Source organism: Elephantulus edwardii, unplaced genomic scaffold, assembly GCF_000299155.1.
Source record: "Elephantulus edwardii isolate Elephantulus edwardi_28Jun2011 unplaced genomic scaffold, EleEdw1.0 scaffold00248, whole genome shotgun sequence".
Lineage (NCBI taxonomy): Eukaryota > Metazoa > Chordata > Mammalia > Macroscelidea > Macroscelididae > Elephantulus > Elephantulus edwardii.
The window spans coordinates 313,206-338,575 of NW_006399998.1; the positions used below are offsets into that span (position 1 = coordinate 313,206).

Genomic DNA, 25,370 nt, shown 5'->3' on the forward strand with positions numbered 1-25,370 from the left:
AGTTTTCACAGCTGATATTGAGCTTCTCCAGCGTTTTCTGCAGATGTAATCGATCTGATTCCTATGCATACCATCAGGTGAAATCCATGTGTATAACCTGCGTTTATGTTTCTTATAAAATGTATTTGCAATGAATAACATAACAAAAATACTATTTTTGCTCCAACCTGTTTTTCTTACTCAGCCATTTATGCATTATTTTATTTCTTATCCTTTCCCCCCTCTACTTTCCAGATTTAATATTTTAAATGCTTGTGTTTTATTTATTGGAGTATTTATATGACACGTAATAACAGTGGTAACCATCTTCTGTGAAGTCCTTCTAGTGTATAAGTCCTTTTTCACATCTATCATGTTACTTGAACCTCATTAGGACCTTCCTGGAAAAGAAAGTCAGCCAGATCTCCCCTTTACGTTTGGATAATCTGAACTCTAGGGAGCTAGTGGCATGACTAGGAAATGAAAATATAAAGGACTGTAGACCTTGGTTGGCCTCTTTAATCCTGATTGGGCTGTTACTACTCTACTGTACTATGTCATCTCCAGTGGCCTGCTGAGTAAGAGGTTATGGTACCAGCCCAAATGCCAGCAGTTCGAATCCACCATCTTCTTTGTGGGAGAAAGATAGACATTGTCCTCTTGTGCACTTTATAGCCTCTGAAATACCACCAGAGGGTCAGCTATGAGTTGGCTCCTGTACAACAGCAATGAATAAGTAATAACTGTATTTGAACCTACATATGTTGAACTTGTAGTTTTTCTAGTCAGTTAATGTTTTTAATAACTCATATGGTTTTCCCCCCAATATATTCCTCTTGCTATTCTCATTCAGGGAATAGGACAGAGTGGCAAGAGCTCTCTCTCATGCAAGAGCACTTAAAGGTCTATTTATGTTCTGTTTAGTATGTGCTACTAAAAATCATTTTCTGAGCCAGTTCTTAGAGTAAGGAGCTCTGGTGTCCTGATGGGTAGGAAGTTGGACTCCCACCCCGTGGCCACAGCAAGTCAGTGATCCTTAGAATCTCTCTTTTTGTTGACTGTATTCCAGTAGTTCCCTGACCCTCTGCCTAAAAATAAACCTCAAAATGTAATATTTTTCTCACTTGTCCAGTCTCCTTGTGGTGTTTTTATACACTGTCAAGTTGGAATTGACTCATGGCTAACCCTCTAGCAGATTTTCAGAAGCTATGAACTGCATGAGAGGAGATTGCTCATCTTTCTCCCATGGAGCAGCTGGTGGATTCAAACCACATGCTTTTGGGTTGGCAGCTCAGCTCCTTACCACTTGGCCACCAGGGCTCCTTAATCTTTTGGTAGCGCCTATTTTAAATAATAATCAAAATAAGAGCTAAGGTATACAGAATATCTGCTATGTTGTATCAGACATTCTAAGTGCTCTACTTATATTTATTCTCATTTTATTTTTTATAATACTATGAAATAGCTACTACTTTTATGCCCACAGTACAGATAAGAAGACTGAGGCACACAGTTTCTATAACTTTTTTTTTTTTAACTTTGGTGGCCGTGAAGCTAGCACATGGCAGACTTGGCAGGCACAGCCAAGGAGAATGACTCCAGAGTCTGTGCTTGCAACAGCTCCTCATGTCAGCTGACCTGCATGCGGTAATCATCCTTCCTCCCCGACCCTTCTCACCGGGACACAGCTCTGCCCTCCTTAGAGTTACTTTCAACGAACTTTTCTTCTCGCAACTCTAGTACTGTTTCTACTCTTCTGCTGTTTTCATCTTCTTTAACTTACTTGGTGATACACAGAGATAATAAAATATAGTTTCCACATTTAGCAGCTTTTTCTTTTTTAGCAAATTGCAGACATGTCTAATCAGTATACTTCTAAAAATAGCAGCGCCTTGAATCAGATGATTGTTACTTCATAATAGGATTTGCTGTAAGAATTCTTACATGAGACATTAAGCGCTACTTATACTTGATAGAGTTGATGAGAATACTATGTGAATCCCACAAATCTCTATGTCCAGAAATGTTAATAGTAACTTTTATTATAGTTAATTAAATTTAACAACTCATAAGCAGTGCCCTTACTAATATGATTAATTTATGTTCCTCAGTGTCACCTGTATCAGTTTTTTCCATAAAAGGTGTTTTTGTTTTGAAAAATGACTCTGGATATTTATGTCCATCTGTGGCTGGAAAAGTCTTTACAAGTATTAAATCCTTTTAAGATCATTTTTATTTTAGTTGAGTGCAGAGGGCTTTTTATAACAAAGGTGGAGAAGATTGGGAGGGCTGTGATTTTTTTTTTCTAGTATTAAATATTTTCCCACTAGTAAACATGTATGCGTTAATCTTGGCAATTGTTTTCTCAGTGTGTATGTATATGTTACTTTTCTCTGCAGCATGATTTTTCTTTTGATAATGCTCCTTGACATAACTGGTTATCAGTAACTGAGTATATCTTAATCATTATGGCTGCTTCTGGTTTGTGAGAGGTTTTTTCCCCCATTAATTGGCAGCATCATTATGGATGGTAAAAAGATTGAAATTGTTAACAGTTTTAATTTCATTGGTTCCACAGTCAACACTCTTGGTAATAGCAGTCAAAAAATCAAGGGACGAATTGCATTGAGAAAGCCAGCCGTCAGGAACCTTTCCAGAGTACTAAAGAGCAACGATGTCAGGCTAGAGACTAAGGTGTGCCTGATCTGGGATATAGTCTTGGCAGTTGTGTGCTATGCACCAGAGAATTAGACAGTGACCAGGAATGATAGAGAATGATGCCTTTGAGCTGTGGTGTTGGAGAAGAGTGTTGAATAGACCATGGACTGTTAGGAGAACAAGCAGGTTTGTCCTAGAGAGGGTGAAACCAGGTTGTTCCTTGGAGGCAAGGATTCTGCAGCTTCCTCTGACATACTTTGGGCATGTTGCAAGGAGGGACCAGTCCTTGGAGAGGGACATCATTTTTGGGAGAGTGGAGGGACAGCACAAGAGAGGAAGACCCTCAATGAGATGGATCATTTCAGTGATTGGGGTAATGGGAGTAGGTGTATCAGAGACAGTGATGTTGGCACAGGATAGAGCAGAATTTAGGGCTCTTGTACATCTGGTTGCTGTGAGTCGCAAGCAACTTGACGGCACATAACAACAACATACACATGTTAGTATATAGTTTCTTTATACCCACTATGTCTGAATCATTTGTCAAAAGAGAATGTGTGCTGATGAGATTGTAAATTTGTGTGGTTTAATTTTTATTTTTTTTTGCAGTGGAAGGAAAGTATCCATTTCATTACTGATCTCAGGTTTCTCAAGAATTTGTTCATTAGTTTATGTGTGTACAAGATGAAGTATGATCTGAAGCAGTTTTGCTGTATTTCTGTTTATCCACCAATGTTTAGTGAAATAAAAAGGAAAAAACTCTAAGAAGGAAAAAAAAGTAAATGGAATTTGAAAATTAACAGCTAAATGAAATGAAATCTGTACTCTTAGTCTTTTTTCTCTTTTAAAGAGTTAAATGTTTCCTCAAATGTTTGTTCCTTTCTTCTCCTCATTATGTAATTAAAATAACTGCATAGTCTCAGTTTCACTCTACAAATAGAAGAAAATGGAACAAGAAATGAGATACATTAAAGTTATTTTGAAAATGTTCTTTAAAAAGGAAACTAAGCAATCAAGCATGTGTTTCATATTCTAATCCACTCTTCTTTTACACTAGCATTCACTGTCTTTATACTCCTCTGCATTGCTCAGAGCCTAAAATCCTTTACGTGTGTAAGTGTGGTTGGAAATGTGTTGATAGGTGAATAGTAAAAGGTGAACAACAGTGGTTTGGAGGAGAAGCAGAGGCTCCACAGCTGCTATGCCATTTATGAAGGATCTTTCTAATCCAAAATAACATTAGGGGATTAAAGGGAGCCTATGTGTTTTGTTTTTAGAATAATCAAAATTTAGTGATTATTCTTGCTTTCAGTAATGGTAAGAGGATTTTTCTCTCTTGAAATTGTTTAATGGGACCTTCGTACACTGGACAAATTAAAGGTCCTTCTTGCTCTTGAGAGTTTGCTTTCTTGGATGCATGATAGAAGTAGGACTGTACTTTATAAGAATGGGATCTGTCAGAGAGGATACTGCTAAAGGATGAGGAATCAAGTGATTTTTGCAATTATAATAAAAGTGTTTCTGAAGTTTGCTTTCATTAACTAACAGTGGTAACTGTCGTAAGTAAAAGTACCGCTAATGACACAGATAGTGTTGAGTTAGATCAAATAGAAGGAACCAGAATAGGGGGCTGTACTCCATAGATAACTGAAGTGGAATTCTTACGAGTGATGAAGTACGTCTGTGGGGGGTAGCAGAAGTGGAGTGACTCTCACTAGAGTACTTCAAAAAGACAACTGTGTTTTCCAAATATAATGTGCTCACACAGATAACACGCTCATTCACATAACATGCATGGAAAGTGAGTGCATGTAACACACATAGAAAGTGGATGCGCACTTTGTTCCCTTTGCAAAATCCATATAACGTGTGCATAATTTGCATCAAACTAAGTAAATTAACCAGTGTGAATTTGAGTTCTACAAGGATAATGTCAGAAATCTCCAGAAAGGTAGGGAGAGAAGGCAAGAAATTCAGTAAGCAATGTACTGTCCTTGAAGGCAGCTTGTGGTGGTGAAGAGTCAGTCATTGCAGTTGGGTTGGTACCGACTGAGAGCTAACCCTCCAGTGGATTTCCAAGGCTGGAAGGGGTTGCCCATCTTGTTTCCACTGAGCTGCTGGTGGATTCAAGGCCTTGGGCTAATGGCACAGCTCTGCCACTGTGGCAGCAGAGCGCATTGGTGATAACTACGAAGATGTAATAATAGGCAGTGCTTGGGAACCTACTGGAATCACAGAAGGAGGCGTTTGTGCATCTAGTAAATGAAGATCAGCGTTGTCTTCTGTTGAAATTGATGCTAATTCAGGGTGGTGGAATAAAAAATCCTAGTGATGAGTGTTACTGTCATTTAAGTTAATACTAATTTATTATCAAATAAGAACAGTTCATTGACTATATAGGTTCAAACAGTCATAGTATACTAAAAGAAAAATTTGTTTTTAATTCCAGCTCCTCCATATCCTCAAGTACAAATTATGATCCAGAGGAGTTACAGAAGAGTCTTTGAACCACTTTATCGATGTCAGATAGTAGTGCTCAACTGTAGAAGACCCATTGTCCCCTTTTTATAACAAGTTTTTGTGACACCGGATCATTACAAAGAAACTCAGATAATATTACCTACCCGTACACATTATTTCTAAAAAACCATCAACAGTATTCTTCATTAAATATATTTGAGAAATAAAAGGGAAGTAATTAGTTTTAAATTATACATAAAGGTTCATCAGGTATGATGACACAAAAAGACATAATGGTCAGATGATTTTCATTTTTCTATAGTAATGCTTCTCATATAAATGTAACAAATACAGAACTGAATGATGAACTACATTAAGATGGCATCTTAATGACTACATGTACCAAAACAAAGTATGGTCTTCCTTTCAATCTTATGCTAATTCTGTATTAGCACAATACAAGAAAGAATGGGGAGTTTTGTGCTTATACTTAGAACAGAGTTAGATTTCAGTTGAGACAATTCTGTAACATCCCATGATGCTGGGAGAGCCCTCCTTGACTGTGACCCTCAAGACCAGAATTGGGGTGTGTGAGTCTGTGCATGGTAGCACATTGTAAGAGATCTCACATCCCAGGACTGATGTGGAGAGCAGCACTCAGGAATCACAGCAACCAGAAACCCCCTGTGTGTTTCCATGATACCTACAGGGAGTTTGGAGAGAAATATCTGCATTAACTGATACACCCTCATAGGAAAGTTCCAATAATAATTTAGCTGTAAATTAATATCCTTTTGTTGAACTTTCAGAAACACTACGACAAGCAAAAGCATCTCTTATTTGAGACTCACCAAGAAATAATGTGATACAGATTTTAAGAAAGGCTAAATTGACTAATGAGTGATCATGGAAAATTTTATATGCCAACTTAAGCATCAGTTTTCATATTTTAATGTATTTACTTTGATATTACTGTGTAACTAACTAATAGCTTGATTAAAATGATGTTAACAAATTTTATTTAAAAACTTTTCCACGTTAATACCGTTCCTCACCTTCCTTTTTATAAGAGAAATTCCTCTGGAGCTTCAGCGACTGGTTCATGGCAGCCAAGTGAGTTTGGATATGGAGGATCACCAAGACCAGGAATACACAAAACCTCGGCTGAGGTTCAAGGCTTTTAGTGGAGAAGGGCAGAAGCTCGGAAGGTAAATCCTCAAATAAGACAATGTTGGCTTATATTCAGCGTGTACTTGGAGGGAGGAGTAAAAACTGGAGTGTAATCTATGCAGTAAAAACTCAAGTAGGAAACCTTATTGATTGAAGCAGATAGGCACTTTTGGTAAAATTAGTAGCATATACTTACCTAGCATTTACCTCATGCCTGGTGCTTCTCTGCTCTTCACTCACTTAATGTCCATTGTAAATGTGATGTTGATACTGTTACTGCTCAGTTTTGAATGTAATACTTTGCCCAAGATCATGACACAGAATTCAGACAAGTGACACTGGTTCTAGAGTTTGTGCTTTTAGCCTCGGACTTTTTCTCATCATGTAGTTTTGAAAGGGACAATTGTCAAGAGCTCTTTAGACAGATTCTCACTCAGGGTGTACATGTCTGTCACAACTGATGGCTGAGCTCTTGCAGTAAGGGAGCAAGGCACAGTCACTGTGCTTCGGGCAGTTTTCAGTTTTGGTTGGTTTAGTTAGTTTTTTAAATAGCAAAGCCTGCACTTTTAAGCTGTGTCTGTAAAACATGTGATCCTCTGAGCTCCTTTGCAGGTGAAGGAAGTGAAGATCTTTGAGTCACTTCCAAAGAAGTCCTGAGACTTTGTTGAGGACTGTTTAAAAACCAGCACGTAATATATATGTGTAATGTATAATGTACAGGTGGACTTCTAAGATGGCTATGGTTTGTTTTGTTTGTTTTGTTTTAAAAAAAGAATCCTTATAAATCTTACAAAATCTTCATTGTGTTCCATCAAATAAAAACTGACTCTTAGCTGACACTCCATCCAGTAAATTGCACAGGAGGAGACTGCCCATCCTTCTCCCATGGAGCATCTGGTGGGTTCAAACTGTTCTGCCATGGAGGAGCTGGTATGTCCTTCAGCTCCATTGCTTATGCATCCCGTCCCTGTTCCCCAGCCTACTCAACAGAATGCACTCTGACATTAGGTAGCCCCTGCAGGCCCTCCATACCCCTGTGTGTTCAAGAAGGCACCTGAAAGGCACATAGAACTCACAGAAAGGGGTGTGCAACAACACTGCAACAACTTTAATATAAACTCAGAGGAAAATGAGGTCTGGATATACTGCTACACCAGGGCTGCTTTGTCCTGACAATGTGTTACTTTCACATGTATTGGGATATCCAGCAGCCGGAAAATCTCTGAACTGCCCTGTTCAAAGTAATTTATTGTCTTCATTGCATAGTCATGATTGAAGTCTCATTACCTGATGACAGCAGGTTGCATCATTGCATGTGCGTGATTGAATCACGCCCCTTCTCTACCTTAACTTGGTTGGTATGTGCGGTCTTTGTGGCTTACCCTCCTTTGCACACATTGCAATCATCATGGCCTGGCTGTTTTAGAACAAGCACCTGATTGCTGGGGAATTCCAAGGGCAACCCTATAGGAGTCAAAGACGGGACAGACTGTGCCATTCCTGTCATTCTCAAAACAAGAAAGAATTTATTGCTGGTTTTTTTACTGATGTGATATTTTCTTACACATTCTTTCTGATACAGGCTGATTCCTGGGTTTGTAAGGAGTTAAGGATCTTTTTTTATTCTTTGTACTTTATGACCACAACCCCACTCCCCTGAGCAAGCCTAGGCCCAAAGGCACAAGGGGTTGGCAGACCTCCCTCCCCTCTGCCAGTAAGCCCCTTCCACAGAAGCACTGAGCTTTCTTGCCCCTCATGTTAGGGATCCCCCATCTCTGCCCTGTGTTGCTCTCTGGCTCTTGTGTTACAACTCTGCTCTCTGGATCGAGACATTTCACTGTGGGGTTCTCAGGTCCAGGAGGTGCCTTTCACCCCCAGGTCTTATTTCTTGATGGCAGCAGGGTCCCTTTTTCCCATCTCTGCAATGTTCCATTTTAAACCTCATGGGATGGCAAAACTGAACAGTCCACATGTTCCATCCATCTTATTTGAATTGTCTCAGCCCACAAGAATGCCATTTACCTTATTTGCATTATTAACAGGCTGTCTTGTTAATCCCCTTGATGAGCCACAAACACCTCACATTACTTCCTGCAGAAAACTTGTAGGTGGACAGAGTGTTCAACTTTATTTACCATGTCTGCTTCCTCTTTGTGGTTACTCCTCCCTCCCTAGTGTAATTGGCATTGGAGAGTCCAGATCTCATTTTTCAACTTCCATTTTCTTGTTGATGCACCAGAAAACAAACTTGATATCAGCCAGCTGAATATCATGCACTAGCCTGCTGGTGACACTCATCGGTCTGTCCACCAGAGAATGCAGTCTCTTTTCTCCAGTATTTCTTCTCCTCTTTTTTCTGCAATTACACTTTTGGTCAGAAAATAAACACCCAGCATGCTTTCTACGGGACTGAATGTTGCATTCTGGTTTCACCAAAGGCTTTCTTGTCTCTCTAGTGGGGTTTGTATATATCTGTCCTGCATTTAGGTGACTTAGAGGAGGCATTCCTGTTTGAGGAGGAGGAGGGCTGAACCTCTTGGTCTCAGAGCACCGGTGAACCTCAGGAGCTTAAAGTCCCCGTGGGTGACTCACCTCCTGACTGCTAAAGGGAAATGTGTGTCGGAGTTCCTATCAGTCCAGTAGCTGTACAGTTAAAAGTGTGGAGAGGTGCACTTACACTCTCACAGCCCCCAGGAGGTCTGCTTTGTTGCCATCAGAGCCTGGAGCATGTTAGCCATGAGGGTAGCTTCTGTGCAAGATGTCTGCTTTTCCACACTTAGCAATCTAACTCAGCAGTCCTCAGTACTGACTACAAAGGAAGTAGACGAACCACGTACCATGCATCATCCACCCTGTTGTGGACTAGTGAGTCAGAACTGACTCATTGCTTAACCCACACAGGAGGAGATTGTCCATCTTTCTCTCATGGAGCAGCTGGTAGATTTGAACTGTGTACCTTTGGGTTGACAGTGCAACTCCTCACCACTGAACCACCTGAGCTCTCTACCTACTCCATAGGGAGATTTTTTCCATAGGCTTCTGAACTAGAGGTGTGAAGTGCACAGAGAAGCAAGGAAAGTGCTAACTACAGCAACGGATCCACACTGTGGAGCCCTTTCCATGACAATTGATAGCAAGTTAGCCACCTATAATTACCAGGGAGGGGAAGAGGTGTTACCTCTGGTGGGGTCTCCATGGAGGACAGTCTTCTTGTTATCAGATCCCCTGAGTAGATAGTTCTGTGCAGTGTCCCCTCAGTTCTGCTGCTTCCTAACAACAGACTGCAGTGCCAGCTGGAATTCAGGTCAGAAGACCCTGAATGATCGATGGGGGGGGGCGGAGATGTCCTGTTGGTTTCAGAGGTCAGAACTGTGGGATGGGGGGGAGGACAGACTGCTGATAGGGTTGGAAGCAGATGCCACTGGAGGACCTTTCCATAGCAATTCATAGCAGGTCACAAGCAGTAGAGTCTGGTGGCCAACTTCTGCCATGCCCTGCATAGCCCTTTGGGGAGGTGTGCCTTGTCATGGTAAGGTGCTGGCTGCAGGGTAGACTGTACCAGCGATGCTTTCTGCCTAGCCACTGCAGCCTCAGAAGTGCTCAGCCCTATCTGGAAGGGGGAGCACACAAACCTGAGCTGAGGGAGGACTTCCCTCTTGGCTTCAGCAACCTGAGCTGTGGGAGAAGTACTAAGGCTGGCAAAGCAGTTACTGCCGGAAGACTCCACAGGCCTTTCAGAGCAGGCTTGTAGTGAGCTCACTCCAGATTGAGCCTTGAGCAGGTCCATATCAGAGTGTGTTGGCTGTGTTTGTGGATCTTCCTCTGGGGCTGCCAGCCTACACAGCAGCCTCAGTCAGAGTCCTCAGCACCAACTGGAAGGAGAGCAGGGAGACCCAGACAGTGCCTGGAAGGCCAGCCGATCCCGGGTGGTTTTAAAGGCCTGGCCGCTGAGGCACATGAGGACTGTAGTGTGGGAAAACACTTTGCAGAGGGCCTTCTGTGACATTTCACAGCAGGCTTGCTGCTGACAGTGGCCAGGTGCAGGTACGGGCCCCTGATGGACACTTGGGAGGATCTGCTTTGTTTCTTTTAGAGAAGAAGCTTGGGGTCTTTTGTCTTTGCACAGACAGAAGGAATGGTGATTAAAGAATCAGGTTCTTTTTCTAGGCCACTTCTGCAGTTCATGACTGGGTGGAGAAGCTGGGATATTAAGTAGGACAATTTTCCTATCATAAGCAAGCAGTTTATTCTTGCCTTTCTACAGTTCTTTACTGCTTTTCTCTGCTTCCTGAATTGAGGCTCTCAAAGCTGGATGCCATTTCCTGGTATTTGTTGTTAACTTGTGAGGAAAGATCAGAAGAATGGTTTGTTTATGCTGCCATCTCCCCAGATTTCTCTATCCTTTTTATATCTTTGTATCAAGGTGCCTCTCTTGGGGACAGCGTATTAATGGGTCGTTTTTCAGTCTGCCCCACTGCCTGTTACCTGTGCATTTAAACTATTCAGTGTGATGTTTACTGCTGTCATTTGTTAGGCTTTTTGTGATGGTGGTGACGTTTTGTTCCACTTCACTAAATCTTCTGTATTTAGTCTGTTTTGTTTATGGATTTCTTTTTCTTTCACTGTTTTTAATGTTGTGTTTACTGAGTGACACTTTATGATTTTGCTTTTTCTTCTAGCAAGTTGTTGTTATGTGCCGTCGGGTCGACTACGACCCATAGCGACCCTGTAATAGTTCTGAACCCTGCCCTATCCTCAGCTGACATCACCATCTATCACACACCTGACCCAATGGCCATAGTCACTGTGTCAATCCATCTTATCCAGGGTCTTCCTCTTCTGTGCTGACCCTCTACCTTTCCAAGATTGGAGGACTGGCCCCTCCTGGCATTATGCCTAAAGTATGTAAGACAGAGAGGAAAATCTTTTCCATTTTCTTAAGTTGATAAACAGTTTTGCCAAACCATTTGGTAAAGAGGTTCTTATTTCTCTGCTTAATGGAGTTCAGCTTTTTGTCAAGTACCAGCTGTCATTGTGGTTAAGTGTCATCAAGTCGACCACAGCCTGTAGCGAAGCTATAAACAATGGATCTAAACCTTACACTGTCCTGTACTGTCTTCATCATCTCTGATACTCATTGTTACAGTTAGTGTTAGTCCACCTCATTGAGAATTTTCCTGCCTTACTGGCTCAGGTGGTTCAGTAGTGAGGAGTTGCACTGTCAACCCAAAGGCATGCAGTTCAAATCTACCAGCTACTCCTTGAGAGAAGGATGGACAGTCTCCTCCTGTGTGTTTAGCTGCCTCTGAAAATCACCTGGAGGGTCAGCGATGAGTGATGAGTCATAATAATACCTTTCCAACGGCTGACACCTCCTAACATCCTGCCCAGTATATATGAGATGAAGTTGCACCATCCTTGCCTCCCAGGAACACCCTGATTGCACTTTGTCCACCTTTTTGTACTTTTGACAGTCCATGCCAGGACTCAGTGCTCTTCTTAGAGACCACAGTTCAAAGGTCATTTGGACTACAATGGTAGTAATCATGGTTTTGAGACTAGGAGTGTAGCATCTTTGCAAAAGGAACAAATGAAATGTGAAGACAGCTGAATCTGACCTCTCCTAATACCACAAGGGGAACTGTCCCCATCAACAGTTTCCATAGTGTAAAACTGATCCCTTTATGATCAGACATGGTCCCCTGCTGCACCTACAGCTGCTAATCACTGTGCCTGATATATTCATAGCAAATAACTACACAAACTTTACAGAATCTCTTTTTTACTCACAGTTGGGGGATTTATTAGTGAAACAGTTTGGGGCTGGTGAGGATGAGGGTAAGCAAAGGATATCACCAAGTGAAAGACCACATTCAGTAAACAGCAGTGCCAAGCCAGGTTGAGACACAGTCCCTTAATTAGCTTGGACAGTTTCTCATACAGTAGCAAGATATAGTCCCTCAGTTAATCCAGACAGCTTCTCAGACAACAGCAAGATACCTCTGGCACAGGAACCTCTGGCCCTGACGTTCGCATGCTGTTCTCTCAGCTTCTTTCCTGGTGGTGAGTTTCCAACTGGCCTGGCTCTGTCTGGCTCCATCAGGCTATGCTTTGCCACAGTCTCTCAGCACTAATTAGCGTGCTCTCTTATTTTGGCCTCACAGCTATTGATGATATTGAAGAAACTAATCAGTGGTTTCTCAACATGTCCACAAGGGAGGACTAAGTTAAAGGATAGAAAAGCCATTCGTAACATGCTGGCACCCCAGTCTCCCGCTTTGGTGTGTTTTTTTTTCTTTTTCAGTAGTGTTTTGCACACCAATGATCTCATTTCTTTCCCTCACAGTTGATGATTAGTTTTTCATCTTCTCAGAAAGGATGAAGGCATCTTCGTTTCTTCATCTTGAGTTATTGTCCAATATTATTGGTTCTTTGTGTGAATGACACCTTCTAATATATCTTGTAAGTTTGGTCTGGTTTTTACAAAAGCCCTTTACAAATGCCAAATTTCTATTTGTCTGGTAATGTCTAGCTTTGAGCATCATATTTGGGAAACAGCTATTTTGGGAATTTTATTTTCTGTTTGTAGGTATTGTCCTTTAGGGTTTTTCTGTGTCATTCCATGGCCTTCTTGCCTGCATGGTTTCTGCTAAGAAACTAGGTCTTTCTGACACCCTCTGAATTGATACTTGTTTTTCTCGAGTTGCTCCCAAGATTCTTCCTTTGTCTTTGCAAACAAAGTGTGGTTACTATATGCCTTGATGACTTTCTTTTGGGCTTTATGCTGCATGAGAGTCATTGAACATCTTGGTGGAAAATGTCACAACTTCTCTCAGAGCTTCCTATGATTTCTGTTTCCCTCTTCCTGCTCGGAAATGCTAGTAATGCACACCTTATCCTTCATCATAGTGACCCGAGTAACTATTTAGACTATCTTCAGTTTTTCTTTGTTCGTTTCTCCACCCGCCCCCCCCCCCCAGTTTTTCAAATTAATGACAAAGGATTTGTCCTTTGTTTCACTTAATTCTTTTCTTCCAGTGATTCAGTTCAACCTCTGTGCTCTTCCATTAAGAAACCTTTTTGTGTTATTTATTGTTGTTTGGGATTTCTAGGTGTTCTTTTTGTGTGGTCTCTGGTTTCTAATTGTTTATTCTGTCACTTTGCACTTCTGTTGTTTCCCTTCATTCACATAGAATTTTGTCTGTGTTTTTCCTGCTTTTATCTGTATTTTCCTCAGTAACTTACATCTTTTGATTACCTTGTCAGCTCTATTACCATTTCTTCCTCAGGGATATTTTCTGTCCCTTTGTTTTGATTAGTTGCTTCAGCCACCTTTTCCTGCTTTATATGATTTGATATTGTCTGTGTCTTTGAGGCATTGAGGTATTATTTTATGCAGTATTCCCTTTGTCTTGGTGTTTTGTTTTGGTTTTGAAATGTCCAGGTGCCCAGGCCAGGTGGGGCCCACTGTAACGTGGCAGTGGCAGTGGCAGACAGCCTGGGTCTCTGTCTACTGGTTGTGTGGAGTGGCATGATAGACATGGGCTTCTGCCCGTCATCAATCCAGTGGCCTAGGTGTATGTGATGTCACTTACCTAGTGGGTAGGGCAGTGAGTGAGGTGGATGAGGGGAGCACACTCCCCTGCTTGGATGGTGGAAGGGAACATATCTCTCCAGTAGATTTTCAGAGACTGTAAATCACACAGGAGGAGACTGCTCCTCTTTCTCACAATTGGGCAGTGGCTGGATACAAATAATCACAACAATAATAGTAGAAATAATTTCAGATGAGGCTGATGAGGGGCGCACACTCTGTTGCTCAGCTGGTGGAAAGGAGTGTGGGTGCATAGTAGCACATGTCCTCCCTCTCACTAGATTGGCAGGTGGGGGTGGCTTCAGCAGCATGGATACCACTGCCGAGCCGCTTGGTTGATCTGACATGGGTGGCATGTAGTTGGGGATTCATGAACAGACACTCTCATTTGCTGGTCAATTCAGCAGGCCAAAGCTGTCTGCCACTTCCACGTTAGCTACAGTAGGCCACACCTAGCCTGGGCACCTGGTACTTGATCCAGGCACCAGAACACACCCTCCTCCACTCTGACTGGCTGGATCATTGGCTGGTGAATGGGGGCATGTGCACATACCCTCTGCTGCTTTTCTGATTAGGGTGGGCTGGGTGGCAGACAAGGACATTACAGAAGAGCATTGATCATGCAGGAGAGGTGGGTGGTCCATGCATTGGAATGCACTCTCCATGGCTTGTCCAGTTATCAGGCGCGGGGTGGGGGGGTGAGGGGGCGACATGCACACAGGGTGAGGGAACATGCTCTCCTCTGTTAGCCGGGTCACTGAGTGGGGAATGTGGCGGGTGATCTGGGACATGAAAATGTGCTTCCTGGTAGACAGGAGGGAGGTGACAGACTTGGCTGAAAGGAAAGGGAGCTCATATTTTCATCCCTGGGTAGTCAGGGTGGCAGGGATATGGGGGTTCCTGCCACTAATGAGCAGAAAGCTACATGGAGGGAGGGTGTGTGCCTTAGTTCACCAGATGTGGGTGACAGAGTACTTCCTGTTGGCTTTGTCACAAGATGACCACACTGTATATTAGCATACAAAGTTCCAGACATCTGTTTACTGAGCAGAGAAATAATCGGCAATAATAATAGAAAGAATTCTTTGTTGCAATATACAAATATATAGAGGAAACCCATATCTAGTAAAAGTATTACTCAGTATTCATAGCAATAGGTCAAGCAAATCTTAGGTATGAGACCACAAATAGAGCAGATGTGGCACCAGAGGCAGAACCTTCTCACTGGGCATCGCACAGGAGGAGTAACAGTTGCAAACAGACATTACTGACTAGAAGTATAAATGTAGGAAAATTCGACATTGTTAAGGAAGAAATGTGACTCATGAATATTGACATATTAGGCATTGGTGAAGTGAAATGGGTTGGCATAGGACATTTTGAATCAGGTAATCATATAATCTATGCTGGAAATGAAAAGGTAAGAAAAAATGGAGTCACTTTCATAGGGAAAAAGGCCATTTTTTAGATCCATCTTGAAATACAGTGTTGCAGGTGACAGGAAAATAACCATATGTATGCAAAGAAGACCTGTTAGTACCACTATCATTCAAATATCTGCATCAACAACCAGGGCCAAAGAGAAGTTAATAGATGGCTTCTACCAACTTTTGCAGTCAGAAATCGATTGAACATATAACCAAGATACTTTGGTAATAATGGGTGATTGGAATGTAAAAGTTGGGAACAAGAAGAATCAGTGGTCATAAAGCATGGACTTGGTGACAGAATGATAGAATTCTGTACAATTAATAACCTATTCATTGCTAACACCTTTTATGAGGAATATAAACAACAACACAAGAACCAAAAGAACACAAGAATCCACAAGAACCAAAGTTTAACCTTGAGTCTGTCCCACTGAAACTTAAAGATTGTCTCAGGAACAAGTTTGAAGCCTTGAGCACTAATGAGCAAAGACCAGATGAGCTATGGGAAGATAGCAGAGTACCATTCACGAAGAATCCAAAAAGTCACTGCAAAACAAAAGGGAAATAAAAGACGAAGGTGGATGTCAGAAGAGACTTTGAATGTTGCACTAAAGTGCCGAGAAGCTAAAGCAAAGGGAAGAAATCAAGAAGTGAAGGAATTGAACAGAAGATATCAAAAGGCAGCTCAGAAAGACAAAGGAAAAGTATTATCATGAAATGGGCAGGGAGATGGAGTCAGAAAATTAAAAGGAATAAATTCACTTGGCATTTCTTAAGCTGAAGAACAAATTCAAGCCTCAAGTTGCAGTACTTAAGGATGCTGAAGGCAGAATGTTGAGTGACCCAGGAAACATCAAAAGAAGATGGAAGGAGTACATAGAGGCATAATACCAAAAAGAATTGGCCGACACAGAAGAATTTCAAGAAACAACGTATGGTCAAGAGCTTATGGTGATGAAGGAGGAAGTTCAAGCTGCTCTTAAGGAATTGGCACAAAACAAGGCCAGTTGATGTATTTCAGCAAACAGATGCTGCCCTTGACATACTCACCAGGCTATGCCAAGAAATCTGGAGGACACCTACCTGGCCAACTGACTGTAAGAGCTCTGTATTAATTCCCATTCCAAAAAAAGGTGAAGGGTGGCAAAAGAGTAGAAGACCCTCAATCAGATGAATTGAGACAGTCACTATAGCAGTGGGCTTGCGTGTATCAGCAATTGTGCGAATGGCACAGAATAGGACAGGGTTCAGATTGGTTGTTCATAGGATTGCTAAGAGTTGTACTCAACTCGGTGGCACAACAGACCTTCTCTGAGAAAACTGAGCCTGACAGGAAGAAACTTTCTCACTATGTTCCCCTTGTTGTTGAGTCAACTACCATTCATAGAGCACAGTAGCTCTGAACCCTGCTCTGTCCTGAACCAGTCTCACTGTCTCTGACACATTACCCCAGGTTTTGTGTCAATCCATCTTATCTGGGGTCTTCCTCTTCTGCACTGTCCGTTGACCCTTCCAAGAATAAGATCCTTATCCAAGGACTAGTCCCTCCTGGCAGCATTCCCAAAGAATGTCACATGGAGCTAAAAATACTTGCCTCCAAGGAGCAGCTTGGTCAGATCTGTTTGTTTTCTTGGCAGCCCATGATATGTTCATTACTCTTCTCCAGCACTGCAACTTACATGCATCAATTCTTCTGTTACCCTTACTCATTGTCCAGTTCCCTGATGCATAAAAAGTAATTGCAAAGACCATGGCCTGAATAAGACACATCTTCATCTCTAGACTGAAGTTATTGCTCTCTAGCACGATAGGAAGGTCCCTGACAGCAGATTTTCCTAATGCAGTTAGTCTTTTGATTTCCTGACTTCTGATGCCAAGAGTATTCATTGTGGAACCTAGCAAGCTGGAATTGTTAGCAATCTCAGTCTCTTCTCCATCTATCATGGTGCTGCCAGTTGGCCCATTGGTGAGAATCTTCATTTTCTTGATGTTGAGTGAGCTTCAATCCATATTGCAGAACTACAGTCCTTGACCCTGTGAAGAGCTGCTTCAGGCCCTCCTCAGAAGCCCAGCTTCCCAGATGAGCTTCACATACAGATTGAAAAGGTATGGAGACAGGACGCATCCCTGATGCGTGCCTTTCCTGATTTTAAACCATGCGGTGTTTCGTTGCACTATTCTGATGACTGTCTCCTGGTCCAAGTATAGATTTTGCATGAGCACAGTCAGGGGTTCTGGGATTCCCATTCTTCTCAAGGTTAACCACAGTTTGTTGTAATCTAGACAGTCAAATGCCTTTAGATAGTCGATGAAACACAGACAGATATTACACTTGTACTGTCTGCTTTCAGCCAGGATCGATCTGACATTGGCAGTGATGTCCCTCGTGCCATGGCCTCCTCTAAATCCAGCTTGAGTTTCAGGTAGTTTTCTGTTGATGTTCCAGTCATTTTGGATAATATTCTGTAAAATTTTGTTTGCATGTGATACTGTAGTGATAATTTCCACAGTCTGTTGAGTCACCTTTTTGGGGGATAGGAATAAATATGCATATTTTCCAGTTTTTTGGCCAGGTGGTTGTCCTCCAGCTTTCTTAGCACAGCCTCGTGAGCATGTGCAGGGCTATATCTGTTTGTTGAAATATGTGAATTCTTATTCCATCAGTTCCTGGGGTCTTGTTTTTACCAGTTCCTTCAGAGTAGCTTGCACTTCCTCCTTCATCACAATTTCCTCTTGAACATAAGTTGTTTTATGACATTCTTCTGTGTCAGCCATTTCTTTTTGGTACAGTGCCTCTGTGTACTCCTTCCATCTTTTTTTTTTATTTTTTTTTTTTATTTTTTGGATCATTCAGTATTCTGTCCCTAGCATCCTTAGTATTGCAACTTGAGGCTTGAATTTGTTATTCAGTTCCTACAGCGTAAGTAATGCCAAGTAAGTTTGTCCCTTTTGGTTTTCCGACTCCAGTTCTTTGTACATTTCATTATAATACTTTGTCTTCCCAAACTGTCCTTTGAAATCTTTCTATTCAGCTCTTAACATCCTGATTTCTTCCCTTTGTTTTGACTTCTTGGCATTGTAGTGCTATATTCAGTGTCTTCCAACATCTGTCTTGGGTGTTTTCTTCCTCCTTCATCTTTGTAATAATCTTTTGCATTCTTCATGGATAATATTATTGCTATCCTCCCACAGTGCATCTGGCCTTCACTCATTAGTATTCAGAGCCTTAAACTTGTTCCTGAGATGGTTTTTTAAAATTCAAGTAGGATAGTCGTTGATTGCCTTCAAGTCAAGCACGACTCATAGTGACCCTGTATAAAAAAGACCTGAGCTCTGTTCTATAACTATTGTCATTTCTCTAAGTTTCCAGAGGCAGGGTCAAATTTGGTTATTCTGGATTTTCTTTAGCTTCATTTTAAACTTGAATGAGTAGGTCTGGTCCACAATCAGCACCTGGCCTAGTTTTCACAACTTATATTGAGCTTCTCCAATCATTTTTTCCACAAATATAGTCAATCTGATTCCTGTGCAGACCATCAAGTAAGATCCATGTGTATAGTCACCATTTATCTTTCTTAAAAAAGATTTGCAATAAATAAATTACTTACTACAAATTATCTTGGCCTCGTTTCTGTCACCAAGCCCATGTTTTCTGAACTGATCCTTCTCTGTTCCCAGCTTTTGCCTTCCAGTCACCTATTACTGTTAGTGCATCCTGATTGCATATTCTGTTGATTTCTGACTGGAAAGATTGGTAGGAATCGTCTATTTCTTTCTCTTTGGCTTTGTTTGCTGGTGGCCTTCAAGTGTATTGATACCTTTCCATTCCTAGTGAACTCTGGTGGTCTGATCGACAGGAAGCTGTGCTGCTGACTTCAGAGGTGGGCATTCTCCTCCCTCGTAACCTGCAGCCTTTGAAAACCTGCTGGAGTATCAAAATCGGTTCCTACTCAAGTACAGTGAATTTAAACCAGTTTTTTAGGATTTAATCAGTTTATTAGGACAATGAATTTGAATTTTTTTTCCAGCCTTATCTCTCACTCTTCAAGTTTGAAGAACTTGCTTCTCCCACTTAAAACCTTTTTTCTAGTGTTTTCTAAAACTTTATCAATTTCCTATTTTTTTTTCTTCAAATTTTCTTTTTAATGTAATACTTGAAATATTCAAATAGCATGTTAAAAATATCACAATACTTTGGTCAGCCTAATTGTTGTGAACAGTTTTGACTTTGAAAAAGAAATACTAAAGTTAATATAACTTAAAAATTTATTTGATGATATCATACTTTACCATTTTATCTACTGCCTATCTCTCTGACTGTGCCTTTAAATCTGTGATTAAGCTCTCTTTTTTATAAAATTATTTGGTTGACCTAAGTGATCTCAAAAGTTTTTACTCCATATAAGGTAATTTTTATGTACCATAAACCTTGGCTTCTTATCTATTTATAAGAGTAAATAACACCTTTCTTGCGAAGTTGTTACAAGGTGATTGTTGTTAGGTACTGTATTTTCGAAGCCGACTCACAGCTGGCCTTTCAGTGGGTATTCAGAGATTGGAAATCACGCAGGAAGTGATTGCCTCTCTTTCTCCCATGGAGCAACTAGTGGATTCGAACTCCGTGCCTTCAGATTGACAGTGCAACTCCTTACCACTTGGCCACAAGAGCTGTTCTTAAAATAGTAATAAGTAAATACAGCCAATTTGGGGCAGAAAGAGAAAGTTACTGTTGTAGTGTTGCCAGCTCTTGGTTACCATGGTGACCATGTGCACTGGAGTAGACTATGCCCGACGGAATTTTTAGTGGACCCATTTTTCAGAAGTAAATCACTAGAACGTTCTTCCAAGTTATCACTAAGTGGTCTTGAAACTCTAACCTCTTGGTTAGTAGCTAGGTAGATTAACTATTACCACCCAGATATTCCAACTTATAGGCAGTGCATACTGTGTAAAAGCTCTCTCTGGAATGCTTTATGTATCTCAATTTAATCTTTACAACAACTCACACACAGCCATGGTTTCTAGGGTCCTCTGTCTTTCTAAGTGATGTCAGGTGTCTTTCCATGGTGCAATGCAGACTGACACAGTGACTTCAATAATATAACAGCTGTAGTAGAGGCCAAGGTGTGAATTTCATGATAATGTGTTTATGTGTATGTCTTGTTATCAGTGTAATGTCTTCATTCTATTAGTACAAACTTGCAAAAAAAAAATTCCTGCATAATGCCTGGTCAGTTATTTCAAATCACTACGTTCTCCTCCTTTTTCCATGTACTGATCACTTACAGTCTTAAGTCAGTTTTACAAACTGTCAGAAAATAGCTGAAGAAAGAGGCTCTAAGTGTTATCAATCCGCACTAATTTTGCTACTTTGCCGTATATTCTGAGAAACTTTTTAGATGAGAGAAAGCCCAAGTGTTAATATACTTTCATACTAATATGATGAATGCATTTATTTCTTTACAAAAGAAAATTATTTTTTATTATGATTTGAATGAAAATTTACAGAGAAATTGGTTTTTTATTCCCTCATTCATACTCATTTTCTCCCTTTTCCCCTGTTCAACTTATAGTGCATGCCCTGTTCGAGATTGTGAATTACCATGCATATGTGTGATTGTCCATTCATTTCAGATTCACCTATTACAGGGCAGTGTTCATTATCTGTCTACTTCAAAAGAAAATAATTTCTTGGAAACCATCTAATCCAAGTATTTGAGAGAGTAAATATTTTGAGAATCTTTTTAGATGACTGAACAGATACTAAGATTTTATGTGTACAAAATGGTTAAATTTGTGCTAGTTTCTTAAATAAAATAGTATTCTGTGTTTAGACATTCACATTTGGCTTATAATTTCTAATGTTAGATAAATACTGAACAAGCAATGTAGGGTCACTAAGGTCAGTTTCACTATTAATTTATCATCAGATAACATTTATTTCCTACTACTATACTATTCAGGAGTCCTGGTGGCTTAGTGGTAAGGAGTTATGATACCAGCCCAAAGGCACACAGTTCAAATTCACCAGCTGCTCTGCGGATTTTTCTGTGAGGAAAAAATAGGCAGTCTCTTGTCATGCAATTTTTACTGCCTCTGAAAACCTGGAGGGTCAACTATGAGTTGATTACAACTTGATAATACATAATAACAACCAGTACTCAAGAGTCATTTCTGTTTTGCAGTGCTAAACTATTTATATGAGATGTTCTCAAGTAATCTGAACTAAAGTCAATTAGTTGAATAGTTGAATAGTTAGCCATTGAAAACACTATAGTTTGGCATTGTTAGCAGCTAACTATTGGGATCCCTTTGTGTTAGCCACTATATTAAAGACTTTTAAAGACTTTAAGGATCACATAGTAATACAGTTGACCCTTGACCAACGTGGGTTTGGACTGCAATAACCTGCTTCTACTTGGATTTTTTTCCCCTATTGATGTGAGTTCAAATGTTGCTAATCATTTTTGACTGAGTTCCTCTTACCTTGAAGTGGAATTGCTCATGCAAGGATTAGTGTCACACAGCATCCCAGGTAGATACTAGCAACTTGAGCCTGCACAGTTCAAATATGTTTTTTCCAAGGCTGACTTCTAAGTTATGCTTGGATTTTCTTATGTGTGAGGAAGTCGGCATATTGCTCAAGGATCAACTCTTTTTTCCTTCCATTTCACGTATGTTAGAACTAGGATTCAGAGAAGTAACTTACTTGCTGAGGTTGACACAGTTGGCATAGATGGAGTTGGAAGCCTATTTTTTCTGTCCTGTTCATTCTTGACTTCACCTCAAAGTTGTTCACATTTCTGACTAAAGGAGCTGTCAGGCTAAAGAGTCAAGAAAGTTCAAGGAGGAAGAGGAGGAAGGAATAGAGCTTGGACACGTACACAGAATGATAAGCTTCTGAATAATTTTATTATTGTGAAATAGGTTGGAAAACATAAAACTCAAAACTATGCTGTTGCTAGTCCAGAAGTCATACTTGGGACCAGTTGAAGATTGAGTCTAGATTTAATTGTTTGTTCTACTGTCTTCTATGTTTGGATTTGTGTGCTGACTCTTTCATTCTTCTTTCTTAGCCTTACACCTGAAATAGTTAGTACACCTTCCTCACCAGAAGAAGAGGATAAGTCAATCCTTAATGCAGTCGTTCTTACTGATGACTCTGTGCCAACAACAAAAATCCAAATCAGGTTAGCAGACGGGAGTCGTTTGATACAGAGATTCAATCATACCCACAGGTAAGCCACTTCACCAGCCGAATGTGTGCGTCCTTTGCTGTTATGCATGTGGTTATGTATCTAAATTGAGACCATATACAATTTGAGTAATGAACAGTATTTAATTTTTTTTTTACTGTATAAATATTTAAAAGAAAATCAGGTATTTTAGAAATGGTATGGGGAGTAGTATTTCCATGTCAGTATAGTGCTCACATTGATAGAGATGATTCTCCGTCTTTGAAGAGAAAAAGGTCCACACTCCTGAATCATCTGATGACCAGAAAGGAGACATGGGTCCAGGAGTGAAGGGGAGAGTTCTAGGCACTAACACTCCCCTGTGTCCACTGGCCCCATTTGCCCCTCCGTGGTGGTCAGGCTGGGAGGTGACACACCCTGGCAGCTCAGGAGGCCACATGGAGGGGAAGGAGTAGCTGACACCTGCAGAACCACACTCCTGCTGACCCAGCCCTCTCGGGCTCTGAGGACTTTTCGCACCTCCTCCAGGTGCTCCGGGGTCTTCCTCACTTCTGCCCACTCCTTTCCTTGAAGGGACCTTTTGGCACCCTCCACGTTGTGATTGAGGTTTCTCAACTCTGCTTTCCTTCTGCTACCCTTGTGCTAGCAGTCCTCAGACCTCTTGATCATCAACACCTTTTTCTCCTATTGTTTCTTCTTCAGAATGAACTCAGTCTCTGCACACTCATCATGAGCACCAGTCAGTTTGTTCTGAAGCTGATGTTTTTCTTCAATAAGTATAGCCAGAATATCTGCAAGCTGCTTTTCTGTCTTACATAAATTCAACTTCTATAGGCCCACACCAGTCTGATCAGAAACCAGAGACTCACCAGAAATTCAAAGACAGAAACACAGCCTCATCTTCCACTGGAATTCATGGGACATGAAGAGTGTTCTGATCTTATCAGGCAGTAAAGCCAGAATCACTAACCAAAACCACCAGCCAGCCTAAAGGCTTCATCCACAAAGAGATGTAGTACATCCATGATGCAGTAGCTGTTCAGGACAGTGACTAGTCTCAGTAGAACTCCAGCCACAACATACTTCATAAACTCCTAGCATTCTGCCAGAACCCACCAGCAACTGCTATTCCTGCTATTCTGTTGTTCTTGTTAATGTACCGTTGAGTCACCTTCAACTCACCTTCAACTCTTAATGACCCTACATACAGTGTTGTTATTGTTCTGTACCATTGAAATCTCTGCAACTCTTAGTGACCGTTTGTACAGGCTCTGAATCCTGTCCTGTCCTGGACCAGTCTCACTGTCCCCAATCCCATTGATCCAGTTACTGAGTAAATCCTTCTCATCCAGGGTCTTCCTCTCCCTCCATGAAGACCTTCTCTAAGAAATGATCCCTCTTGGCCACATGTCCAAAGTATGTGAGATGGAGCTTCAGAATCCTTGTCTGCAAGGAACAACTTGGTTTCACCCTCTCCAAGATAGACCTGTTTGTTCCCTTGGCAGTCCATGGTATGTTCAGTACTTTTCCCTAGCACCACAGCTGATAGGCATTGATTGTTCTTCTGTCATTCTTAGTCATTTTCAAGCTCTGATGCATAGCAAGTAATTGTGAAGACCATGAAGATCAGGCACACCTTAATCCCTAGACATTGTTCCTCTTTAGTACTTTGGAAAGATCCCTGAGAGCAGATTTCCCTAATGCAATTAGTCTTTTGTAAAAAATAACACCATTTAATCCCCATGGGACCTTGCCCTTTATTATCCTATCTTTTCAAATCTCCACTTGGTCCTTCTCATTTCCTTCACCCCTTCCCTCCACTCACCAAAATGTACAACCCTGTGGTTTCACCTCTACCAACTCTCACCTCTCTGCTCCCACCATTTTCCCTTTGCGTCCCCATACGTGTTTTACTAGTTATCCTTCTAATTTTACAATAATGATCTTATGCAGTATTTGTCCTTATGAGACTGAGTTAGTTCAGAAAGCATAATGCTCTCCAATCTCTCCTAAGTTATGTAGTATTTTTCTAAATTATTGCTCCTGAGTTCTGTCTAGTATTCATTCCATTGTGTGAAGGTACCACAATTTCTCAATCCATTCAGTTGTGGTTGGACATCTGGGCTATTTCCATGTTCTTATGATGGTGAGTAACACTACTAGGAACACTGATGTACAAATTTCTGTTTGTGTCTCAGTTATAATTTTCTCAAGGTATATTCCTAATGGTAGAATAGCTGGATTATATGGAGTTTCTATGTTCATCTTTCTGACAAAACATCAAACTGCCTTCCAGAGTGGTTGTACCATTTTACAATCCCACTAACAATATTTGAGAGTTCCCATCTTTACACATCTTTTCTAACATTTATTGCTTGTTGCCCTGATGAACTTTGCCATTGCTACTGAGCTGAGTTGGTATTTCATTGTGGGTTTGATTTGCATCTCTCTTATTGCCAGTGATTTTGAGCATTTCTTTAGGTTTCTGTTTGCCATCTGAATGTCTTCCTCTGAGAAATTTTTCCATGTCTTTCACCCATTTTGTAAGTGGGTGTTTTTCTTGTTGGAGGCCTAGGATTTATTCTATAAACTTTCGGGGTTTTTTTTTAAAGGCTATATTTTTGTTTTAAATCATTTTAACGAACATTTACAGAGAATTTGGATTTCCGTTCATTCATTGCTACACTTCTCCACCCGCCCAGCCCTCTCACCCCGCCCCCCAGTTCGCTCCTCTCCTTCAAAAGTAAAAGAAAGACTCCCTCCCTGGTACACAATCCTCCAGCACCCCTCCCCCCGCCCCAAGTACATTCCACTATGCAACCTTAATTGTGGACTCTTGTGATAACCATAATACCCTATCATACATCGCTTTTAAATTATTCA

The 25,370-nt window shown here is 41.0% G+C and overlaps 1 protein-coding gene across 1 annotated transcript in view; it reads left to right on the top strand.

Moving 5' to 3' along the window:
• UBXN2B (UBX domain protein 2B) overlaps nt 1–25,370 on the top strand; it is a 70,351-nt gene that overhangs the window by 41,623 nt on the left and 3,358 nt on the right. Inside the window, exons 6-7 of the mRNA XM_006899224.1 lie at nt 6,168–6,305; nt 22,368–22,529. Coding sequence (XP_006899286.1) covers nt 6,168–6,305; nt 22,368–22,529 — 300 coding nt within the window. The remainder of the gene's footprint in view (nt 1–6,167; nt 6,306–22,367; nt 22,530–25,370) is intronic.